The sequence below is a fragment of the Festucalex cinctus genome, chromosome 7, assembly GCF_051991245.1.
Source record: "Festucalex cinctus isolate MCC-2025b chromosome 7, RoL_Fcin_1.0, whole genome shotgun sequence".
Classification (NCBI taxonomy): Eukaryota; Metazoa; Chordata; class Actinopteri; order Syngnathiformes; family Syngnathidae; genus Festucalex; species Festucalex cinctus.
In genome coordinates, this window is record NC_135417.1 from 16,062,674 (window position 1) to 16,083,600 (window position 20,927).

General features: G+C 39.2%; 1 protein-coding gene across 1 annotated transcript in view; it reads right to left on the reverse strand.

Moving 5' to 3' along the window:
* LOC144022107 (mannosyl-oligosaccharide 1,2-alpha-mannosidase IA) overlaps window positions 1–20,927 on the reverse strand; it is a 150,183-nt gene that overhangs the window by 49,335 nt on the left and 79,921 nt on the right. Inside the window, exon 2 of the mRNA XM_077526607.1 lies at window positions 11,867–11,963. Within this exon, the coding sequence (XP_077382733.1) occupies window positions 11,867–11,963 (97 nt within the window). The remainder of the gene's footprint in view (window positions 1–11,866; window positions 11,964–20,927) is intronic.

Here is a 20,927-nt window from a genome sequence, read left to right on the forward strand (position 1 = left end):
CAAATGTCCTAATGCAATAGCATAGAAGTGGCTTTGGGGGCCGAATTAAGGGAAAAATAATCCTATCAAATGTATATTTTCATCAGGATGAACATGGCTGCAGTTTATAAAACTAGATGTCACTTGATGGACACAAGAAATGAAATAAACATGGAAGTTGCCATGGCGGCAGATTTCAAAGAAATGGCGAGCTTAGCGTCTTCTTAGAAGAGTAACCTCGAAATGAACTCGCCTGCAAACTTCGCTGCCATCTCCCACCCACCCACAATTAGGAAAACATTTTTTATCCTTTTTTCAATTTTGCAGCATCAGTGTGTCTAGTGCAATATTTCAAATGTTTTCGCAACCAGACAAACCCAAGGACAAGACTGCTTTTGAAGGACCACTGGGAAATGGCATGGCAAAATGGCAATCTTCCTGTGCCTATTCGGGCATGGCTTCTTGTTTGCCAAATATCTTGGTGCTACGCTGAACCAACTGAGTGGGCTGGATTTTTAACTAATTAAAATATTCATATCAAGCATGAATTTTCACATTGATGAAGGCTGTTTTTGACTGGATGACTCCGGATGGACAAGAGTCTTGAGGTGTGGATTTGTAATGCTAAAATGCTAGCACGAAAGAATTTAGCTCGGCTGTCGCAGAGCAGCAGTTTTATTACAACTGACCGTCTTAGCACAGTGGAACCGCTATATATCTTTCTTTTTCACAGAAAACTAATCTATGGCTTTGTATTCTATCATATCATTCAATTCAATTCCGACGTTTGGCATCCATCAATGTGGAACATGTTGGAACAGACTGTTTGATGGTCCTGATTTGACTCATTGTGAAAGTACCGTTTTTAAACCCTCTGGATCAGTAAATATTAGCAAAAATGACACGACCAAAACCAACTATAACCAAGATTATTAAACACGATGAATCGAAAGATGTACAGATGTGATTAGGGCCGGATGTGACCGGGTGCACTGAAGCAACTCTAAATAAAGTTGAGTTTATTAATAGTCGGCTAAACCCGCCACGGGCTTAAGCGCTTGGCAGGAAATGTTGGGTGATTAAAGTTGCCAAACAGGGATTACTACAACATGTCTGAGGTCGTTGTGACGTCACCTCTATTACGACTCACCCCACGCTAGACGACGTCAGCGCAGACCTATCAGTGATAAGATTACGCAAACATGGGATTTGAGGCCATCAGGGGAAGGACATCAAGTGGTTCGAGTCCATTTGACCCCCATCAGTCTGCCATGGAAGCGTTACAGTAAAGTGGAGCACAATCCCCCCCGTAATCCAGCAGCTTCGTCATACATTCAGCAACTAGATTTTCATCATCTTGGCTATAATCCCTTTGCAGAGGCTTGATGACGGGTCTGCGTTCCCCTGAGGGGGACTAGCTGTAATCCCTGAAAGAAAGAGGACAAATTTGGTGGCGGTGATAACGGCAGGCGGCGCCACATTTGTATTCTTTTAGTCTGTGTTTTGCTTTTCGTTGCCAGTTCTTCCAATTAAAAGAGTTAGCGATAAATTAGATGTCCAAATGTTTGACAAGGACGGCCGCTAACAGAACAATGTCAGCTTTTATTAAACCAATCCAGTCGCATCGTATCCTTTCATAACATCCTACCCCAGGGATAGACTACCCTGGTCCTCAAGAGCCGCAGTCCTCCGTGGTTTAGATGTCTCCCTCCTCCAGCACAGGTGATTCAAATGATCAGATCATCAGCAAGCTGTGTATAAATCTGATAACGATCCTCACCTGTTTAGAGGAGGGAAACATCGAAAACACGCAGGACCCCAACCTTAACCCTACTCTTGTCCTATCCCATCGTACTGTCCTGTCCAATTGTATTCAATATTATATCTTGTTTCTTGCCATATTCTGTCCTATCCCATCATACCTTGTTCTAATGTATAGTTTCCTATCCTGCTGTACTTTGTCTTGTTGTATTTTAGCCTACCATACCTGTCACTACTATATCGTGTCCTATCATATCGAATCCATCGCAGCGTACCATACTATGTCCTATCAAATTGTTGCTTATTGTATCATCTTCTATCACAATGTATCTACCATACCGATAGTATCATATTTTAGGCCATTGTATCGTATTTTTGCCGGTAAATAACTTCTCTTGTAGCTACGTGACACGAATGGCCCGCGGGCCAGACTGGACACCCTCTGGTGTAAATCATTGTTCAGTATGTATTAATCATTATTCCAATCATCATGCAGAGCTTAATATATACTGTAAAAATTGCCGAGCCAGCACTTCCCACCTGACAACTTGACAACTTAACTGGGCAATTTTAAGACGAGGGTATGGATGAGCTCTCTATGGGATGCGCACGTACAAGATAGCTATTTGTCACCTAAATGCAGGTTGCTATGGAGACAGATGATCTCTTGCACACAATGAAGGGGAGGGAGCCCGGGGGATATAAAAATGGATGGCCCGGAGATGGAGAGCGGGCATATGGTAACGAGCCGTTCGCTCTGCCAGCGGACTGTAATGCGACGGGCCGCCGTGATAGGCGCCATTTGTGAGGCGTTTCACTTTCAAGCTGCCGGCAAGAAATGGTCGCCACTCCCTCACTGTTGTCTCCAACCTCTTAAAGAGCGGGAGCCAGGCCCATTCAGAGGTAATTGCCAGTGAGGTGAAGGTTGGTGGCAGGGAGAAAGCGAAGAAGGCGGCGGAGATGGCTGAAGGTGATTACTGGGGGAAGTGTTTCCCAGTTGAATGCTTTCAGTATGAATATTTGTCATAAAAAATGACAACCAAGATTTTGAACTTTTGAGATGATGTAAGACCAATACTATAGCAAGATGGTGAGGTGCTAAATCAAGTCAAGACTTGAAGTCAAGACTTTGTAGGTTCTGAAACCAACTTAAGATCAAGACTTTGAAGATAAATCAATATGCATCACTATTTTTATATAACCCCTTTCAAATTAAATATTCTAAGTTCTTAGGAGGGCAGCACGGTTGTTGAGAGGTTAGCACGTCCGCCCCCCAGGAAGTGAGAACTCGGGTCCGAGTCCAGGCTGCGGACTTCCTGGGTGGAGTTTGCATGTTCTTGCCATGCCTGCGTGGGTCTTCTCCGGGTACTCCGGTCTCCTCCCACATTCCAAAGACATGCATGGCAGGTTAATTGTCCCTAGGTTTGCTTGTGAGTGTGGACGGTTGTTTGTCTCTGTGTGCACTGCGACCAGTTCAGGGTGTAACCTGCCTACTTCCCAGAGCCAGCTGAGATAGGCTCCAGCACACCCCACGACCATTGTGAGGGATAAGCTGTCAAGAAAATGGATGGATGGAAAGAAGTTCTTAGGAAATCACAATGTCCCATCACTGGCGAGCTAGTTTTAGAACAAGGCTGTGGGCTACTCATGTGGTCCTTGGGGGCTACCAGCATGTTGGTGAACCCTGCCTTAAATCTTGCACTGCTATTTACGCTTTAAAATATTTACACTATTTTACCTTTCACTTCAACCACCTGGAAGAGACCAGAGCTGACTAAATAATTAATACTATGACGTGTGTGTGTGTCAGTTTGTGTGTGTTGTGGGGTTCATCATATGGACCATCGATCTGTGCTCAGTCACGATCCCAGACCATCTCCTCGCCGTGCACTCCATCATCTAAGAGCAGCTATAAGCCGCTTTGTGAAGAGCCCTTGGGGTTCTCCAATAAACGTTTGCTTTTAAATGGTCACTGGGCACGCTACTGGGGTTGAAGGGTTCATTCGTACACTTTCTCATTTTGCATTCAAGGAGATGCCTCAGCAAAACGATGCCCCGCTGCTCTTTAATGATCCAATGAGAAACTCTCCGTGTATTGAAGGAGGTCTCAGCAGCATGTGGCTTTCGAACCCTCTCATCAGATAAACATTTTGCACAGTAAATCACACTAGTGTGAGAAGGGGCAGCCATGTGGCGGACTGCAATGTTCTTTTTTTTTTTCTTCTTTCCTGATTAATGTGTTATTTGACAGGATGACATCATACACACAGGGATGACCAGGTCTTGAATCCATTTAGGGCTCTCACTTCATCTTGAGGACCTCACTCACTTCAAAAGAGGACTTAAGAGTTTGCCCTTAGCCTAAACCACAATCTAACTGACTCTTAAGAAAAGATTGAGGGTATGAAATAACAATTCAGCTGTTAAAATTAACTAATGGTAAATCATCGTAACAGTACCTCTAACTCGAACCCGCCAACCAACCTTTAAGCCCCCAATGTCAAACACCCATGTCAGGCTTTGTCCAACATTCCAACCATGGCCATTTAGCCCAAAATCCCAGGTGGGAAACACAAGTCCGACTTTACATCTCCATACCCCTGGCGAGGACTCAGATGTACCCAAAAATAGTGCGCATGGTCGGATACAGGAAGCTGATGGAAACTCCCCCTGGCCGGACCTTCACAAAATGGCACTTGTAATTCAGAATACAATTTTTGAGGCTGGATTATAAATTCCATTTTCACGAGAGCCAACTGGAATTTGAATTATGGTGTTAGTGATTCGCCATTCATCCATGCAAAACTTACCCCCGAATCCAACCCTAACCTTAACCTAGGCAGAAAGTCTGAGACTGGAGCCTCTGAAAGATTCAAACCAACAACCTTCTTGGAGTGCATCAGCAAAAAGATCTTCCCCTGTGCTGTCTGGGAGAAATTCTAGAGCTATTTATTTTCAGAACAGGCCACTTTTGTTGTGTAATGGGTAACAATGTGGGGAAGTTTGGTCTTGGTGAAGCAAAGTGTACTTTTTTTTTTTTTTTTCTTTTTTTCCCGGCGCCAACAGAGTGAAAGAAGCGCTGAGTTAGATAAGGTGTAATGAGCTCAGATATAGAAGGTGGTGGAAGCTGCAAAAAGAAGCGGAAAATCTGAGCTAGCTCAAACTGTTTGCCACCAAAACAAGTCTACATTGGGATAGTGTCCAATGTGATTTATTACCCATAACAAATTGGAAATGAAACTCCTGGTTTGTGTTCGGAAAAAGGCATATTCCTGCAAGTTTTACCATCTTCAGTCAAAAAGATTCTCTTTTAGACAGGTACAAACTGAAACATTTTCAAAAAGCTGTTTTCGTTTTTTCAGTGGGTATGATAACCTGATACGATAAGCTCAGATCTGCTATTAGACCCATTTTCATAATGATGCATTTGGGGCGTTTAGATGGGTATGGTAACTAACCATTGCTTAGTTTGAAAGTCAACTTTAAGACATGGATTTGAAAAGTATGCAGAGACAGGTATTGATATCATATTCTTTTAATTGAAATGTATTTTCCAATAAAATAACGTGTTTGTGAAGAGTGCAGTGAGAACTATCTTACATAAGGTAATGTGCTCATAAAGTGGTGGAGGCTGAAAAAAAAGAAGCCTAAAATCAGAGCCAGCTCATATTGATTGCCGCCAAAATGAGGCTACAGTGGGATATTGTCCACAGTGATTGTTTTTTCCATAACAAAAGGAAAGAGAAACTCCTGGTTTGCATTTGAACAAGGTCGGTTTCCACTTTTTGCTTTCCACGTTAAAATTTGGCTGTAAATATTTTCAGGTATGACAACCTGTCTCTCAGTAGAAAAAAAAAAATCATTCTTCAATGTTTAAACAGCTATGGTAACCTCTGTCTTTGAAGCCATTTAAAAAATTACGGTAACCTCCACTTTTCGACTCACTTTTGAAAATTTGACGAGTTACTTATTGCTTAGTTTGATAAACTAAACAATGAGTAATTAAGTAATCAAAAGTAGCCTATAAGCCTTTTCATAAGAAATTGAAAAAGAAACTCTTGGTTTGCTTTTTTGAGCATGCTGCGATCGTAAAACGGGAATTTGCTTTCTGGGCCAGTTACTTTGAGGAGTTCTGGTATCTTAAAGTATCCTGTTAGCTTCTATTAGCCATGCAAGGTTGTCGGCTACCCAGTCCACTAGTGGTGGTGGTGGTGGTGGTGTTGTAGCTTAGCGAGGAAAAAAAACAAACCAAAAAAAACACAATAAATCCCGGCTTTAGCGAACGGTCCACTTGAGGGATTAATTGTCAAGATGTTTCCCAGGCTGGTAACCGTAGAAAAGTGCAGCAAAGGCACCCGAGAGCAACAGACTGTCCCGCTTTTGCTAATGTTCCCCCAAACTGCTTTTGTATGCAAACAGCACTTTACGCGAATGGGGCTCCAGTGCCGCCGGATGCTAAACAAACACAAGCTGAAGGTGCGTAGCGGTGAATGCTAAGTTTCACAATTGAGTTAAACACACTGACAAGTGGAAATCCAAACTGATCGGGTCCCTGGATAGCTCCGAGGTGCTTCACATCAAGAAAATGTTTTAATTAACTTGAAACAAGAGACCTTTTTGGGCCTACATTACAGTACATCAAGCTGTAGACCCAAGAAAGTGACTGAAATTCAATAAATTCCTACCTGATAATTCATCATTTCTTCCACTATTCATTTATAAAAAAATAAAATCTGTTGGCTCATAATCCCACTGATAGATATAAAATCCATCAGAAGCAGATTAAAACATGACCTCATTGGCAAAAGTTATGAATGCGGAATGAAAGTTAAACGTCAGAGCTCAGCGTACACAGCAAACATACAGATTGGATTTTTGTAACGGGAAAAAATACTTTTACGATGACCTCATCGCCACTGGTGCCCCATCAATCATTGGAACAAAGTCTGGTTCTGTGATGTTTACATTCACTTAATTGTGCTCTTAGAAGAGATATTAATTCAATCTCTGGTGTAATAACCTTATTTATTGATTGATTGAATTATTTTTTGATTTTATTATCTGTTCTCATTGCTGCTGGACATGTAAATTTCCCAGAGGGAGCCATCCCAAAGGGATCAATAAAGTCAAGTCTTAATCTCTGATATAAGATAACACCTGGTTTAACAAAATGATACATTTGCAGTGATTAGAAGGGTAAACGGTAATAACGTCTGCTTGTGAATGTCTTTGAGTGTTGGCGAAGGTAGTGAATGTGCAATCCCGTCAGGGTTTGTTCAAGATTCACAAACGTTTTCCGAGAGTTTTAAGGCTTTTTTCTTCTTCTTCTTCTTCCAAGGAAATTTTGAACATGAAAACCATTGAAACTGTTTAGAGAATGTTTAGGAAACGTTGCGACCTTGAGCGAACCCTGACGTGTAATCAACATGCGCTAGCGTCGCAAATGTTCGCCCCTCAATGGGACACGGGCCCATTTCCCCAAAAAAGTGTACTTCATAAGATTATGATAAAAATGTATGAAATTTTCAGTGTTTTAATGGAGATCATAACGTCCATGTTGAGACTCATTTCGATGCATTTTTCAGTGAGAAGACGTGTCCAGTGAAAAAAGATGTTTTTCATTGGTTAGACGTATATCATATCATCCTTCACTTTTAAAGCTTGAAAATAATGTGTTTTTGTGTGCTCGAAAGGATAAGTGTTTTGACGAGTATGCTAAGTTTTGCTTTTAAATCTTTTGAAAAGATAAATTTTGGTAACCCCCGCTTTGGCTTTTTGATGTATTTTTAATTAAAAATGCAAATTTTCAAAAGTTGGTGTTTTTGAACTTCAAAAAGATTGTTGTCATAAAACTGAGTGGCTTTCAAAATAATCATAATTGAAAATGTCACATGTAAATAGACTCCTTAAACAGGCAAGGAACAGGGGGAAAGAAGTAAAAGAGACGAAAGTCAGAATAAGTTGTGCAATCTACATCATTTTTTTTTTTTGCTCTTCCGTAATTTTGCTGTCCCGAAAATTTAGCACCCGGGGCAACCGAGCCTGCTCCGCTGCTAACCTAACCCTGCTTTTCTCTTCGGAGATGCCCCGAGCACAAATGAATATTTAATACGCTACAACGATAACGTGTCTTCAAAATAGTCACCGTACTGTATTCTTACTTTGTTCCCGAGCGAGGATAACCAGATTGGGCCCGGGGCGTTACAACATAAAGCAACGGCGAGATGAAGTCGTGCGAGCCGAAGACGAGGTTGAGGCTCGACGGGCTGCGGCGAACATCTCGTCTTTTTGCTCTTTTCCGGCGCGGATGTTGGCTGCCGTCTTTATCTGTGTATCGACAGCCGTCAGACGCTCCATGTGGAATCCAATCATCCCGTCCCGCGTGCGTGTTTACTCTCGAGGATTACGTTGAAGAACACAGCAGCCAATTTCATACCTGGCTTGTCGCAACACACACTCACGCTGCCGCCATTGTGACATTTACTAGGTCGAATGATGCCCTTTTCCTGGATCTGTCACTCGCTTCTCAGAGACTCAACAAGAAGCAGGAAAGTGCAAGGAAAAGTCCACGTTGTTGTGATGGTGGCTGGATGTTTTATTCTGCTTGTAATGCTGATTAAAGCTTCATCAATGAAGGCAATTAGCAGCAAGAAGACAGGAAGTAAAACCTTTGCCCCCCACCAAGCATTGCTGTTTGTGTACATTCAAACGAAGACATCCAGTGGTCAAGTCAATTCACGACAAAATAAACAAAGCAACGATGGAAGCGCTTTTGTTGGTGTTAAGGAGCGATTATTTGGATGTTTTTTCCATTGATTTTTGGTACAAAAACAAATTACATTTGGTCAAAGACCTTTATAGCTGAGGTGCCCAAACTACAGCCCAGGGGCCATTTGCGGCCAAATGCACATTTTTTTTAGTGGCCCACAGCATACATAATTGTATTTTTATACTAGTGTTAATTTGGTCAACAAATACTAAACAAAAATAATTTAATCAACTCATTTTTCACCGGACTAAAACTAGACTAAAACCCTCATTAATAAACAATAACTGGGACTAAATCAGTATACATTTTCGTAGACTAATGAAGATGAGATGAAAATGTCCTTCACTTAATAAAAACTGGACTAAAATCTATGAACATTTTAGTTCATGAACAAAATCGGGACAAAAATTATATGATTTTGTAAAATCTTGTCTCTCCAACGGCTATAGCGTTCCAAAAATAATGTTAAATGCGACTGCTAACTAATGCTGGCTAACTCACTAGCTCGTAGCATGGATAGTAGCCAGTAGCCACTGTGGTGTTTCATTCAAAAGATGAGAAAAATGGTTGTCCTGACTAAAACTAGACTAAAACGTTGGCAGTTTTTGTTGACTAAAACTAGAAGAATAAAATTACGTTTTCTTGGACTAAAATAAGGACTAAAATGTTACATTTATAGTCGACTAAAAATTGACTAAATAAAAATAGGATGAGGTTTGACTAACTGTGATAAAAACTAACAAGCGTGACTGAAATTGGACTAAAACTAAGACTAAATTTAAAAATGGCAGACAAAATGATTTTACACAGTGTGCAATGCTAGTAAATAATTTGCCCCCCAAAACGTATAAATATGTTCTATTTTAAATGTTTTGTCTCCCAGACGTATTTATACGTTTTTTGTACGTTTTTCTTTCTGCCAGAGCATAAGAAGTCTTTGATGAAGCCTCTCAACTGCAAAGAATGATTGAAGAAATGGTAGTTGTTACACAAACGGCCAGCAGGTGGCAGAAGAGTATAACAGATCAACCAGGGCCATGTTGAAAAATAATCTCAATTGCTCAGAATTCTAAATAGATTTGTGAATAATGATGAAACTTAGCTATATTCTAATGATAATTGCTGCAAAATGGAAACGGATAGAAATATACTTTTTTTCCTGATAAAAAAAGAAACTTTAATCTTTCTTTTGGTAGGTTCCATGTTTTGATAGCAATAGAAAACAATAATGTGTGGGCCTTGCAAAATCAGTCAAAATCCAGTAAAACAGCCAGGAGTGAATGAGATTGCTTCTGTCAAAATGGCTGGGAATGAATGAGTTAAAAAAAGGGTCGAGCAGTGTTGAGATGGATGTGATAGCCTCACCTTTGAAACCATTGTAGAAAAATATGCTTTGTTAATATTTCGATGGGTTGGTTAATCTCTGCTCTGATACCTTTCGAAAATGGTGACTTTTTGTGTTTGAATGTGTATAACTCGGGATTTAGATCACTTAATGAGTATTCCGAACATCTTCTCAGGCCTTTTTGTGTGTTTCGCCAGGTATGGTAACGTTTTTCAAAATGAGGCATTTTCAGGATTCAGACAGGTTTGATCATCTGCATATCTTTAGACCTGAAATTCCATGAATTGAAGTTGAAGATGTGTGATCGTCCAGTGCAGCATCAAAAAAAAAAATCAAAAAAAAAAAAAATCAAAAAAAAAAAATCCCACCCTTCTATTTTCCCAAGGTAAATGCCCTCTATCGTCATAATCCCAGAAAAATGACAAAGGAGAGTCCAGGTATTAAGGGTCTTACCACCATCTGATCTGCCGTTTATTACAAGGGATTTGGACAGCGATTTGGCCCACCAGTTTGTTTTGGCAGACAGTTCAACTTCCACTATTAACCCCACTGAATACCATCAAAACATTTCATCTTCGTACTTTGATGTTTGTACAAGAAAAGTAATTTTTCGCCTGACAGTAAATCCAGATCGCCGTAAAAATACACATCCATTTCATTAAAATTCAAGGGAAGGATTTTCTTTATTCCTCCTGATCATATTTAAAGCATGTTTTGGACAGACAAAGCCAGAGAAATAATTACATATTTCAATTTGAAGTACACTTTTAATTATTGCGACATTTTGGCCTTTGAAATATTCAATTAAAATGGCTGATGTTTTTTTGTTTTTTTTTAAATGGAATTATGAATATAAAATCAAACTTTCTTTTATAAAATATTTTAGGTAACATTTTATATACATTGACATTCAGATGTTAATTTCACATCTATCAGTTTTGATTTAGATGACTTGTTTCACTTTTCACTGTTTCACTTTTTTGTACAAATGCAATTAAATTCATGAGATCTGTGCATTTTTTTTTGTATTCAACAACTACAAAAAAAGGGGGTGAAAAAATGCATTTCATAACTTTAAACGCTCCATAAACTAAAATATTCCATCCATTGATCTATCCATTGTCTTAACCGCTTGCTCCTCACAAGGGTCGCGGGGGGTGCTGGAGCCTATCCCAGCTGGTTTCAGGTGGGGTACACCCTAAACTGGTTGCCAGTCAATTGCAGAAACTAAAATAATAAATAAATCCATAACTAAATAAATAAACCTTTTTTTTTCTTTTTTTTTTTAAAAAGGGCTTTATATCCCCCTTTTAAAAAAATGTTTATTTTATTCTTAATTTATTCTATTTTTGGTGCTAATACAAGTCAAGTCATCTTTATTAAACTACTAGAGTCTGTGTCAAGTTTGATTATTATTATATTTGATTATTTTGATCATTATTCTATGTCAGTCCGATTGGAATTACAGTACTTGGAAAAAAAAAGATCTGTGTATTTTTATTTTGTATTCATCAGCTACAAAATCAGGGGAGGGGAAATGAATTTCAAAACTTTAAATGTTCCAAAAACTAAAAGAAAGAAAGAAAGAAAGAAAGAAAGAAAGAAAGAAAGAAAGAAAGAAAGAAACAAACAAACAAACAAACAAACAAACAAACAAACAAACAAACAAACATTTATTTAAAAAGGGCTTTATATCTTTTTTTCTTTTTTTCTTTTTTTTTTACTCTGATTTTTTTCAAGTTTTGGTGCTAATACAAGTCAAGTCAAGTCATCTTTATTAAGCTTCCTAGCGTCTGTGTCAAATTTGATTATTATTATATTTGATTATTTTGGTCATTATTCTCAGTCGGTCCAATTCGAATTACACTACTTGAACATGAGCTTCTTTTTGGGAATGACGACCAATCTTTGTGACAGAAAACATTGGGAGAAAGATCATTCCACCTTTAGAGGGTTAAAGAAAAAAAAAAAAAAAAAAAAAAAAAAAGAAAAGAAAGAAAGCACAGACTTACCAAACATGTTGCCGATATGCCCGTTCTTAGTTAAAGGTCTGAGCTCATTCTTGCCCCAGGCATATTGCTTGTAGTTGTCCCAGGCAAACTTCATCATCTGCAAAACAAAGCCACACACACGCACACACAAAACAGTCAGTGGATTGACGGAGCGCACATGTAATTAAATTTGTCGAGCTCCAGGCGACTGGAATGATAGTTTATTGATCAGCGCGGCAGAGGACAAGCGTGCAATTATGGCGCATTCCGAAATAAAGTAAGGCTGACGTTTATCCCGCAGCCATTACAAACTTGACAAGAAATCGCAAGATTAAAGGCAGCATTTAATTGGTTTATGCTTAGATGAGAGGAGATCCTTTTGGACCGTTTCTCATCTCCCATTGCTGATCAAACGATATGATCGGTGATACCAATCATCATTGATAGCGGCGGGTGAGATGAGTGACGCTCGATTGCCCGTGGTGCGGCCAACTCAATATTTTCTACTAATTGACAACAACTGCAGGAATGTTTCCAGCTTTGTCACTTCAAAACATTCCAATATAAACGACAGACTGAAGTCGATTGGAAGTCAATCTGGATAGGTCACCATTGAGTCTTGAACGGTCACCGTTCAGCGGGGAACGGTCACTATCAGTCTTGACTGGACTCCAGTCAATCTCAGTTGGTTAGTAGGGATGTAACGATATCCAAACATCATTATACGATATTATCACGATATGAAGGTCACGATACGATAATTCTCACGATATTGTGGAGGCGTTGGCGATATTTAAAAAAGATCGCAATATTGTAAAAAAAAGAGAGCTCATACTAACAAAAAAAGCACAATATTGTGCTTTTGTACATAACAGCAATGCATATAAATCACCTAAAATCTCTAATAACAATAGTGAGGCACTTACTTGCTAATGCAAGCACACATTGATCGCTTCACAAGCAAATTGGGTTCCCCTTCATCTGACAATTAGCATAGATTTTATTAAACATAGACGGCCAAAACATCCCTAATAAAAATTAAATTGCACTAATAAAATAGCCACTAGAAGGTGCTAGAACTGCACAAATGGAAGTCAACCTGACTTCTTTTTTTTAACAGATGTGTTCCTTTTAAATATTGTGACCATGACGACGACAATATTGTGGCAGTTAATATCACGATTTGAAAGCACGCGCGGATTATTATATATTTTTTTTTCACTCCGTGTGTGCTTTCAAATTGCCGCGGGAGTGACGTCACGCAGCTGACACGTTCGCCCGGTCCCGTTTGCGACACTCCACCCCCCCGCTCTGGGATTGGCTGGAGGGGTGTAAACACTGTCTTTCCACAGAAACGTCCCACTGTTTACAAAACAAACACAAAATGGCAAAATACAGGCAGGGGGTGTGAGGATTTAGGACAAAATCACTCCCACACGTTATGAAAAGCCCATATCTATAAATTGAAAAGTAGTTTGTTTAAATCCTGTATTTAAAAATTGCATTTTCCTGACTGAAACCGGAAGACAGCCCCTTTAGGAAATTTGTAAAACAAACAAAAAAAATAAAATAAATTTGCAAAGCTTGTTCTCCTTTTGTCCTAATCACACGAACTAACAAACAGACTGCGATGAAACCGCAACCTCCTCACCTCATCTGCGCAAGATGCCAGATGGCGACAAAAAGAACATAAGAGAGTGTGACGGCGTCCCGACACGACGTTCCGCTTCACCCAGTCAAAGAGAAGCGCAATGTCAGATTTTGCGTTTTATATTCTCAGCCTGTCTTCAAGCTTCCAAAAACACAAAGCAAAAAAAAAGTGATTAGAAAAAAATATATCTTGTTCTTCCTTTTAAGGTCGCTACCGAGTGCACATCACAGAGAAAACTGAAGCAGAAAAAAAAGAAAGATGAAATGAATACATAAACATAAAGCTGATTGGTGATGTTTTGACATTACAGCAGAGGAGGTAAAATTACTCCCATTGTACTTAAGTAAAAGTAGAGAATGAAATGCTGTAGAAAACTTGGACTAACTTTCCTTCTAACCATGCGTGTTTTTACTGGGGAAAAAATATTCACGTAGCTTTTTTATCATTGCAAATTGACTAACAAACACATTGAAATTAGCTAAAGACCCCAATTGAAAAATGACGCCCTTGCTTTTGTGTGTTTTAACAGATTAGAAAAGAAAATTTTTGAACGCCAGAAGCTGGCGCATTCGCCATTTAATCATTCTCGGAGCCGACAACATCAAAGAATTCTCATAAATAATAAGGCCATGGGTGAGGAATATTTTTCTTCTCCGAATCTGTTGCATCATCGTTGTAAATGCCTCCTCATGGTTCACATTCTGCGTTGCAAACCCAAAAGATGTCAATCAATCAAATTCTCAACTGTGGTTGACTTCAACTCGATTTATCTTCTTTTCTTTTTTTTTCACATTGTGTCATCATCTGCAGGAGTTGAAAAAGTCAAATTCTCTTATATAAGGCCGTGAATAGGGAATATTTATCAGATCAGAAAATTAGTCATCAGAAAAACACACTCCACTAAAGTATAGATAACTAAAATATAATAAAGTATTTTGTACAGCACTGCAATATAGCAGAACAAAGTGAAGAATCACAAGCACCTGACGCAGAGGTGAGCCGGCAAGTCAAGCTAATTGATCCGCTGCTCGTTGCCTGCAGCGGATCAATAAGTGAACACAGAGGCGGTGATTAAAATGAATCATCTCATACCGACGCCGACGGAAGTCGCGCGCAGCCGATCGTGAGATGGAGGACGACGCATCAAAGCCGCATTACAAATTCAAGAATTCAGTCAAAGGACCTTTAATGCTCGTCGGGAGGAAATGGATGCACGTCGCAGTGTAACATGCGATTTCTCAGATGAAATTTTCTAAAACAGGCTGCAATTTATTGGAAGAAAACCGATGATACATGACCATATCTAGTACAATGATAAAAACTTAACAAACGCAAAACATGACTGAACATGACAATATGTGTTAACCAACAACCACATGTCAATCTGGAATGAACGTGAATCGGTTATTTATTAGTGGTTAAGGAGGCGGATAACTGATATTTCAAGCTGATATTCATTGGCAGTAAAAGAGAAAATATTAGCATCAAAATTTAAAAAAAAATATTTTGTTGAAATGCAACGTGGTTGTTAAAACATTTTCAACACTTTGAAGGTTATTCCTTTAAACTCATACTTAACTCATTGAGCCATTTTCAGCAATAAGTTAATATTTTTATGAACAACTAATACCTTTAAAATGTCATTTTTCTACTTGCTGTTGACATCACCTGTGCTGAGGAAGTAAGTAACGATCAATCTTTTTTTTTTTTTCCTCACTCACTCACGCAAACACACACACAAACAAACATGGTCTCCCAGGCGGGGAAGCGAACCCACGCATCCGGCACCAAAGGCAAGTGACGGTTCCACTCCTCCACCCAGAGCCAATAAGCAATGATTGGTCGTTACCTACTTCCTCAGCACAGGTGATGTCATCAGTCGCCAGCAAGTAGAAAAATTACTTTTTTTTTAAAGGTATTCATTGTACATGAAAAATAATGAAGTTATCAAATTCATTCTGGACAAAATATTAACTTTTTGCTTCTGAAAATTGTTCAGTGAGTCAAGTATCCCTTTAGTTTTTAAACATACGAAGATTCGACAGCTTTGTTTAAAAATAAAAAATTGCAATAAAAACTTAAGCAAGTAAATACGTCCCTCAAGTTTTCTACTGTAAGGTTTTCCAAAATTTCAACATAACTGAAATGCTAAACTTTCACTTGTTATAATTTTAATTTGTTAATTTTAACAAATAAAAAGTGCAGGGAGTTCCCAGTGTCAACAACATCTTTGAAGATAAACACATAAATGTAAAGTTCCCTGTTATCTCACTGAGCAACAAATGCTAATTTGGGCTTTTTGTCAAGGTTCATAAATGTTTTCAAAAAATCTTTGCAGACAGCGAAACTTTATCTGAACATGTTCAAAAAAAAATTGTGACACGTAAACTCTGTCAGTGAACATCTTAGAGATCTTGATATAAACCCAAAATTCACTACGTTTGTCGCATTCACAGACTTTAACAACCTTCAGATTCGTAAAAATGGCCGATGCTAGTCAAAAATGTCAAATATCGGTGCTGATAATCGGCCATATCACTGAATATGACGAATGCTGAACATAACAACAAATTAGCATGACATTAAGTGTTCCATCTTGCACCGCTCCATTTTGACCCATCATTGAATTCCAAATATGAGAAACGGCTCAGATAGGATCACGGGGATGTTTTTGGTATTCCGCAAACGTGGCCGGTCTCCAGTCAAGGTTAGAAGAGACACGGCGGGTGGCCGCATTTATCTCAGCGTTGCTCCTCTCCTATTCCGCCAAAGTCAGCATGGATCCCGACTTCCATTTTTGAGGAGACATCACAGCCACTCTGGTCGCAAAGTGTCATGTCCTCCAATCCGTCATTTTATACTTTGCCAACTTTCATCCTGGCAAACCTTCAACTTTGAAAAGCTTCACTGCACCGGCGTCACCCAAAGAATCAACAATTGCTGCGATCCAACCGTTCGTTATTTTCCTCAGGCCATCATGCGACCCATCGGCGACATCTCTATTGTGAAATATTCCCAAGAGGAATCCAGCGTGTTGAAAATGCATACAAAAATAAAATAAAAATTGATGAATTTCACGTGTTTGCTGCTCGAACAGCCTGTCTGATTCACATTCTCTGCTCCTCACTAATAACCAAAGCCATCAGTGTGGGAATCTGTTCTGGTTTTACAGTCAACGTGATACTGACAGCTGAGCTCCCACATACTCACTCACACACTCCCAGGAGAGGCAAATTACTACAGTCGGCATTTTTCTGGACAACTAATTAACGCATATCTTGGTTGCTTACGATGGAGTTTATCAGCGTTAAAGGGGACATGTATTTATATACAGTTACAGTATAATGAAAAATTGCATCTTTTCATGTCTTGTATACACATGGTTGGGTCTCTGGAGAGTGTGCATACGAATTTTTTGGGCCGTCCATAGTTGTTTATACACGGACTTTTGGCCAAATGGTGGATGTTATTCGTCTGCTTAAAAACGCTCACTGACTTAGTGCTGAGTGGATTTTTTTTATTTTTTATAAAAGACAATACAACACATTGAGCTTCCCCAAAACACAGGAAAGGAAGTTCTGACCGTCATAAAAAGCACCTTGGCTGTAATTATTACAAAATATAACCTGCCATTTGATTTTAGGTGTTCGTCACTTAACCAGTAGAGGGCATTCACGCACTAAACGCGCCGAGAAGAAGACAGCAACAGGAAGTTATTGACCTCATGTAGCTAAGAGCTATAACTGAAAACTTGTTTACTCGTGAAATAATGTTGAAACATCATCTGTTAAGTGGCTTTTAAGATACCATTATATGTGTACTGTAGATATAATGATGTATGTGTGAACTAAATCGTAGTTGTAGTGTTTACGTTAAGCGGTATTCGCTAGCGTGCTAATGCTAATCATGATTTCCAGCCATTTAGCATCTGCTAATTATGTACAGAAGATAATACATGATGAGTACTGTACTTATATCCACTCAATTCAACTTCCGTCCAACCTTACCGATTTAACAAAAAAGATAGGTCACTAGTAGTAATAATAATAATAATAATAATTTAACAAAATGTACATATTTTTACGTTCACATTTGAATTTCATATATATATTTTACCTCATCTACGAATGACCAACTCGCCTGTCCATTTCATTGAAAAACATGAATAAATAAAATAACTGTGTGAGAGAAGTTGAGAACATAAATCAGTCAACATAAATCACTTTGTAGAGGTTCAAAGCATCACTTTGCACAAGTGACATGAACATTCCATTGAGTCATTGACTTCCAGGGTCATCTTGTACCACTGCAACGAGGGGAGGGGGGGCTGCATGAATATTTATAAAGCACTCATAACACTTCTTGACACTAACCGGAACATTCTATAATGCGCTTGTTATGTTTGCTTCAAGCCAGGCAGGCCCCCCTTTTATCCGAGGGTAGATGCTGAGACTATAAATCACGCTGCGGTACTGTCAAAATCACGCTGCTGGAAGGAAACAATCAGCTTCATCCAACTATTACAGCGATGCCTTTCGATCCTCGGACCTGGAGCCGACCTGTTATTTCTTACCTGATCAAACCACAACAACACTGTGCGGGTCTCTGAAGGCCATTCTGACTCAGCACCACCCTGCAGTAAACTCGCTAGTCCAAATCTTATCACACCTTTTGGCCCCTTTCAGTCTTTCAAACACACTCGGAGCAATTACATGCTATCCTGAAGCAAATTTTGATGGTCAGTATGGCCTAAGGTAACATATAACATTGTGTAGTGTATCACGATCGATAAAAAATAAAAATAAAAATAAAAATGAAAATAGCCCTCTCTGGTTCATTAAAAAGAAATGAGAAGAAAAGCTCATCCCTCATTGGTTCATTCCATATGTTACCGGTACAAGGCAATGCTTGGGGGGAGAAAAATATTTTCTGAATCTTTACTGTCATTGTTGTTAAGGCAATGCCTGCCTTTTTAAGTCTCAAAAAATATGGTCACAAAATATTATTGGTATCTCATACTTCCTAGTAACACTGATCAGGGTTTATGGATGTGCCGAAATGCACTCAACAAACTATTTCCCTTTAAGTACAAAAAAACAACAAATCTAAAGTCTAATTCAATAATGGAGTCAGTTGCATGCACAGATAAGCAGAAATATCCTCCTGGAGGAAACCTTCTTATACATTTATTATCACCTTCAGGCGGCATGAATATAAAACTACAAGATTAAATTTTTTGGTTTTGTTTTTTGCTGAGCTGTTTGGACGCAGGTGGAAGCAAGTTTCCTTAAATTTCCTTTTTCTCACATTTGAAGCGGCAGAGGACATCAGTCATCCTGTCGCGGCTGTTTGACAGCACCGCTCCGTCACTTTAATGAAACTCGCCAAGTCCAAAGTCGGGGGAACGAGCCCATTTTTTTTTTTTTTTTTTTTTTTTTTTTTTTTTTTTTTTTTTTTAATGCTTGGGCAATGGACTCGCCTCGCTTGTTTGTCGACAAAGTTTGCACAGAGTGGAGCAGGCGTCAATCAAAAGCAACACCATTGAGATTACACGAATAGTTTGTCAGTTTATTCCAGACAAATTTATTAACAACTATGAAAATTTTATTATTTAATCGGCTGATTAATAAAAGTCTACAACAACAAACGCAAATCCACTATGTATTTTTATGTACCTGTACTAGCAGCACAAACACCGTAACAAGGGTAACAACGCTTTACCTCATGATGTCATGATGTCACTATGGTAATGCTTTTGAATGATACGAGCAACACAAAAACTGGGGTATTTTGTAGATATAACAATAATGTGAACTAAGCCCCATTTTAAGTAACTATATGAGGAGCGCCCTCCTTAAATGCGCCAACATCGCGCGGGAAAAAGTATGATTGTTTCACTAAAGATAATACGGCACATTCATCACGTCTGCCTCTGATGTTAATGTTATGACCAACTGTATATGAAAAGGAGAAAAACTACCTGATAGAAGATGATCTGAGCATATCCTCGTACCTTTTGTGGGTACAAAGCAGTTGCGTCGTAGTTTCGCCCTAATCTACTTATTTATGTGTTTATTTATCTCTTTATTCACTACATCTTATTTGTTCACTGATGTATAATGTACTTGTAAAAAAAAAAAATAAAAAAAAAAAAAAAACCTGTATTCATACTTCAAAATGTTTGCTTTGTTCTTGTTTACTGCAAAACTGATGTTTATGTACAGCACTTTGTATACAGCAACGCCTGTTCTTAAAGCGCTTTATAAATAAAGTTGAGTTGAGTTGAGTTGAGTTTAGAATTGCTGCCGGCAGCCGAAAGAATGATCTCATCTCTCTTTGGGCTATTAGAGCATCCGACAGCCACGCACAAGTTCATCATAGCATTGGTAGCTGATTTATCAACTGTTTGACCTATTTTCTAGCTCACACTGATTGTTTTCTAATTCACTTGCATTGACACCCTGACCCCCACCGCTAGGGGACACTTAAACGTGGCGTCACACTGGAAGGGTCTATTGTTTACAAATAGGACTCCCTCTATAACGGTTGTTATCGCGTGAACTCTACTCTCCAGCGTGAACCCCCATGATCTTGTGGTCTGGCGGGTGCAGATTTCCGGACACGCAAAAGTCCGTGCGGCCGCCATAAGCATCAAGAGTCCGTCATAAACAGAGGGAATCCGGTCACTTTTCAAAATAAAACATTTTAAAAGCCTTGGCTAATCAAATAACCGGAAGTACGGTAAGTTTTTTTTTTATTCTTTCCGCGGCCCCACGGCCCTGTACGGGTCCGTTGCCCGGTGGTTGGGGACCACTCTATTAAGGAACATTTTAATTACTAACCACTCATTCACCGTGCTGCCCGTTACATCTTTAATGAGCCACGTTGCGAGAAGCGAGCGCGGAAGGGGCTACAAAGATATTTGATCCTGTAATCAATCAGACTCCAAAATCACCAAAGCTTAGCGTCAAGATCACAAACACCAATCACCTTCTAACCTCTGCGATACACACTATCTCACAGCACAAGATGCCATCGGGGACTCTGGGACTACTTTCTAATAACTGATTCTTGAGATCAGCCAGCATCCGTCGAGTTACCTTTGAACCTGAAAGTCCAGGCAATGGCAGCGTGTCTCTTTTCTAATCCTGGGTTTTAGAGGCATCACTTTAATTGTCAAAACCTTTTGCTTTTTTCTGCATGGACGGACTTAGCCGCAGACACAACAAAGAAATATATGATTGACTGCTAATTCATCTTGCCTGATGCTGAAAATGTGTCTCAGTTTTTCGGGATGGCACCATTAATGAACCCTTTGATTTAAGCTCGGCATGCCCGGCAAATGTCACCGACAATCAAAGACGACGCGACTAATGCGATTTTTAATGACGACAGTAGAAGAATCACAACTTTTACAGCACAGAACATCCA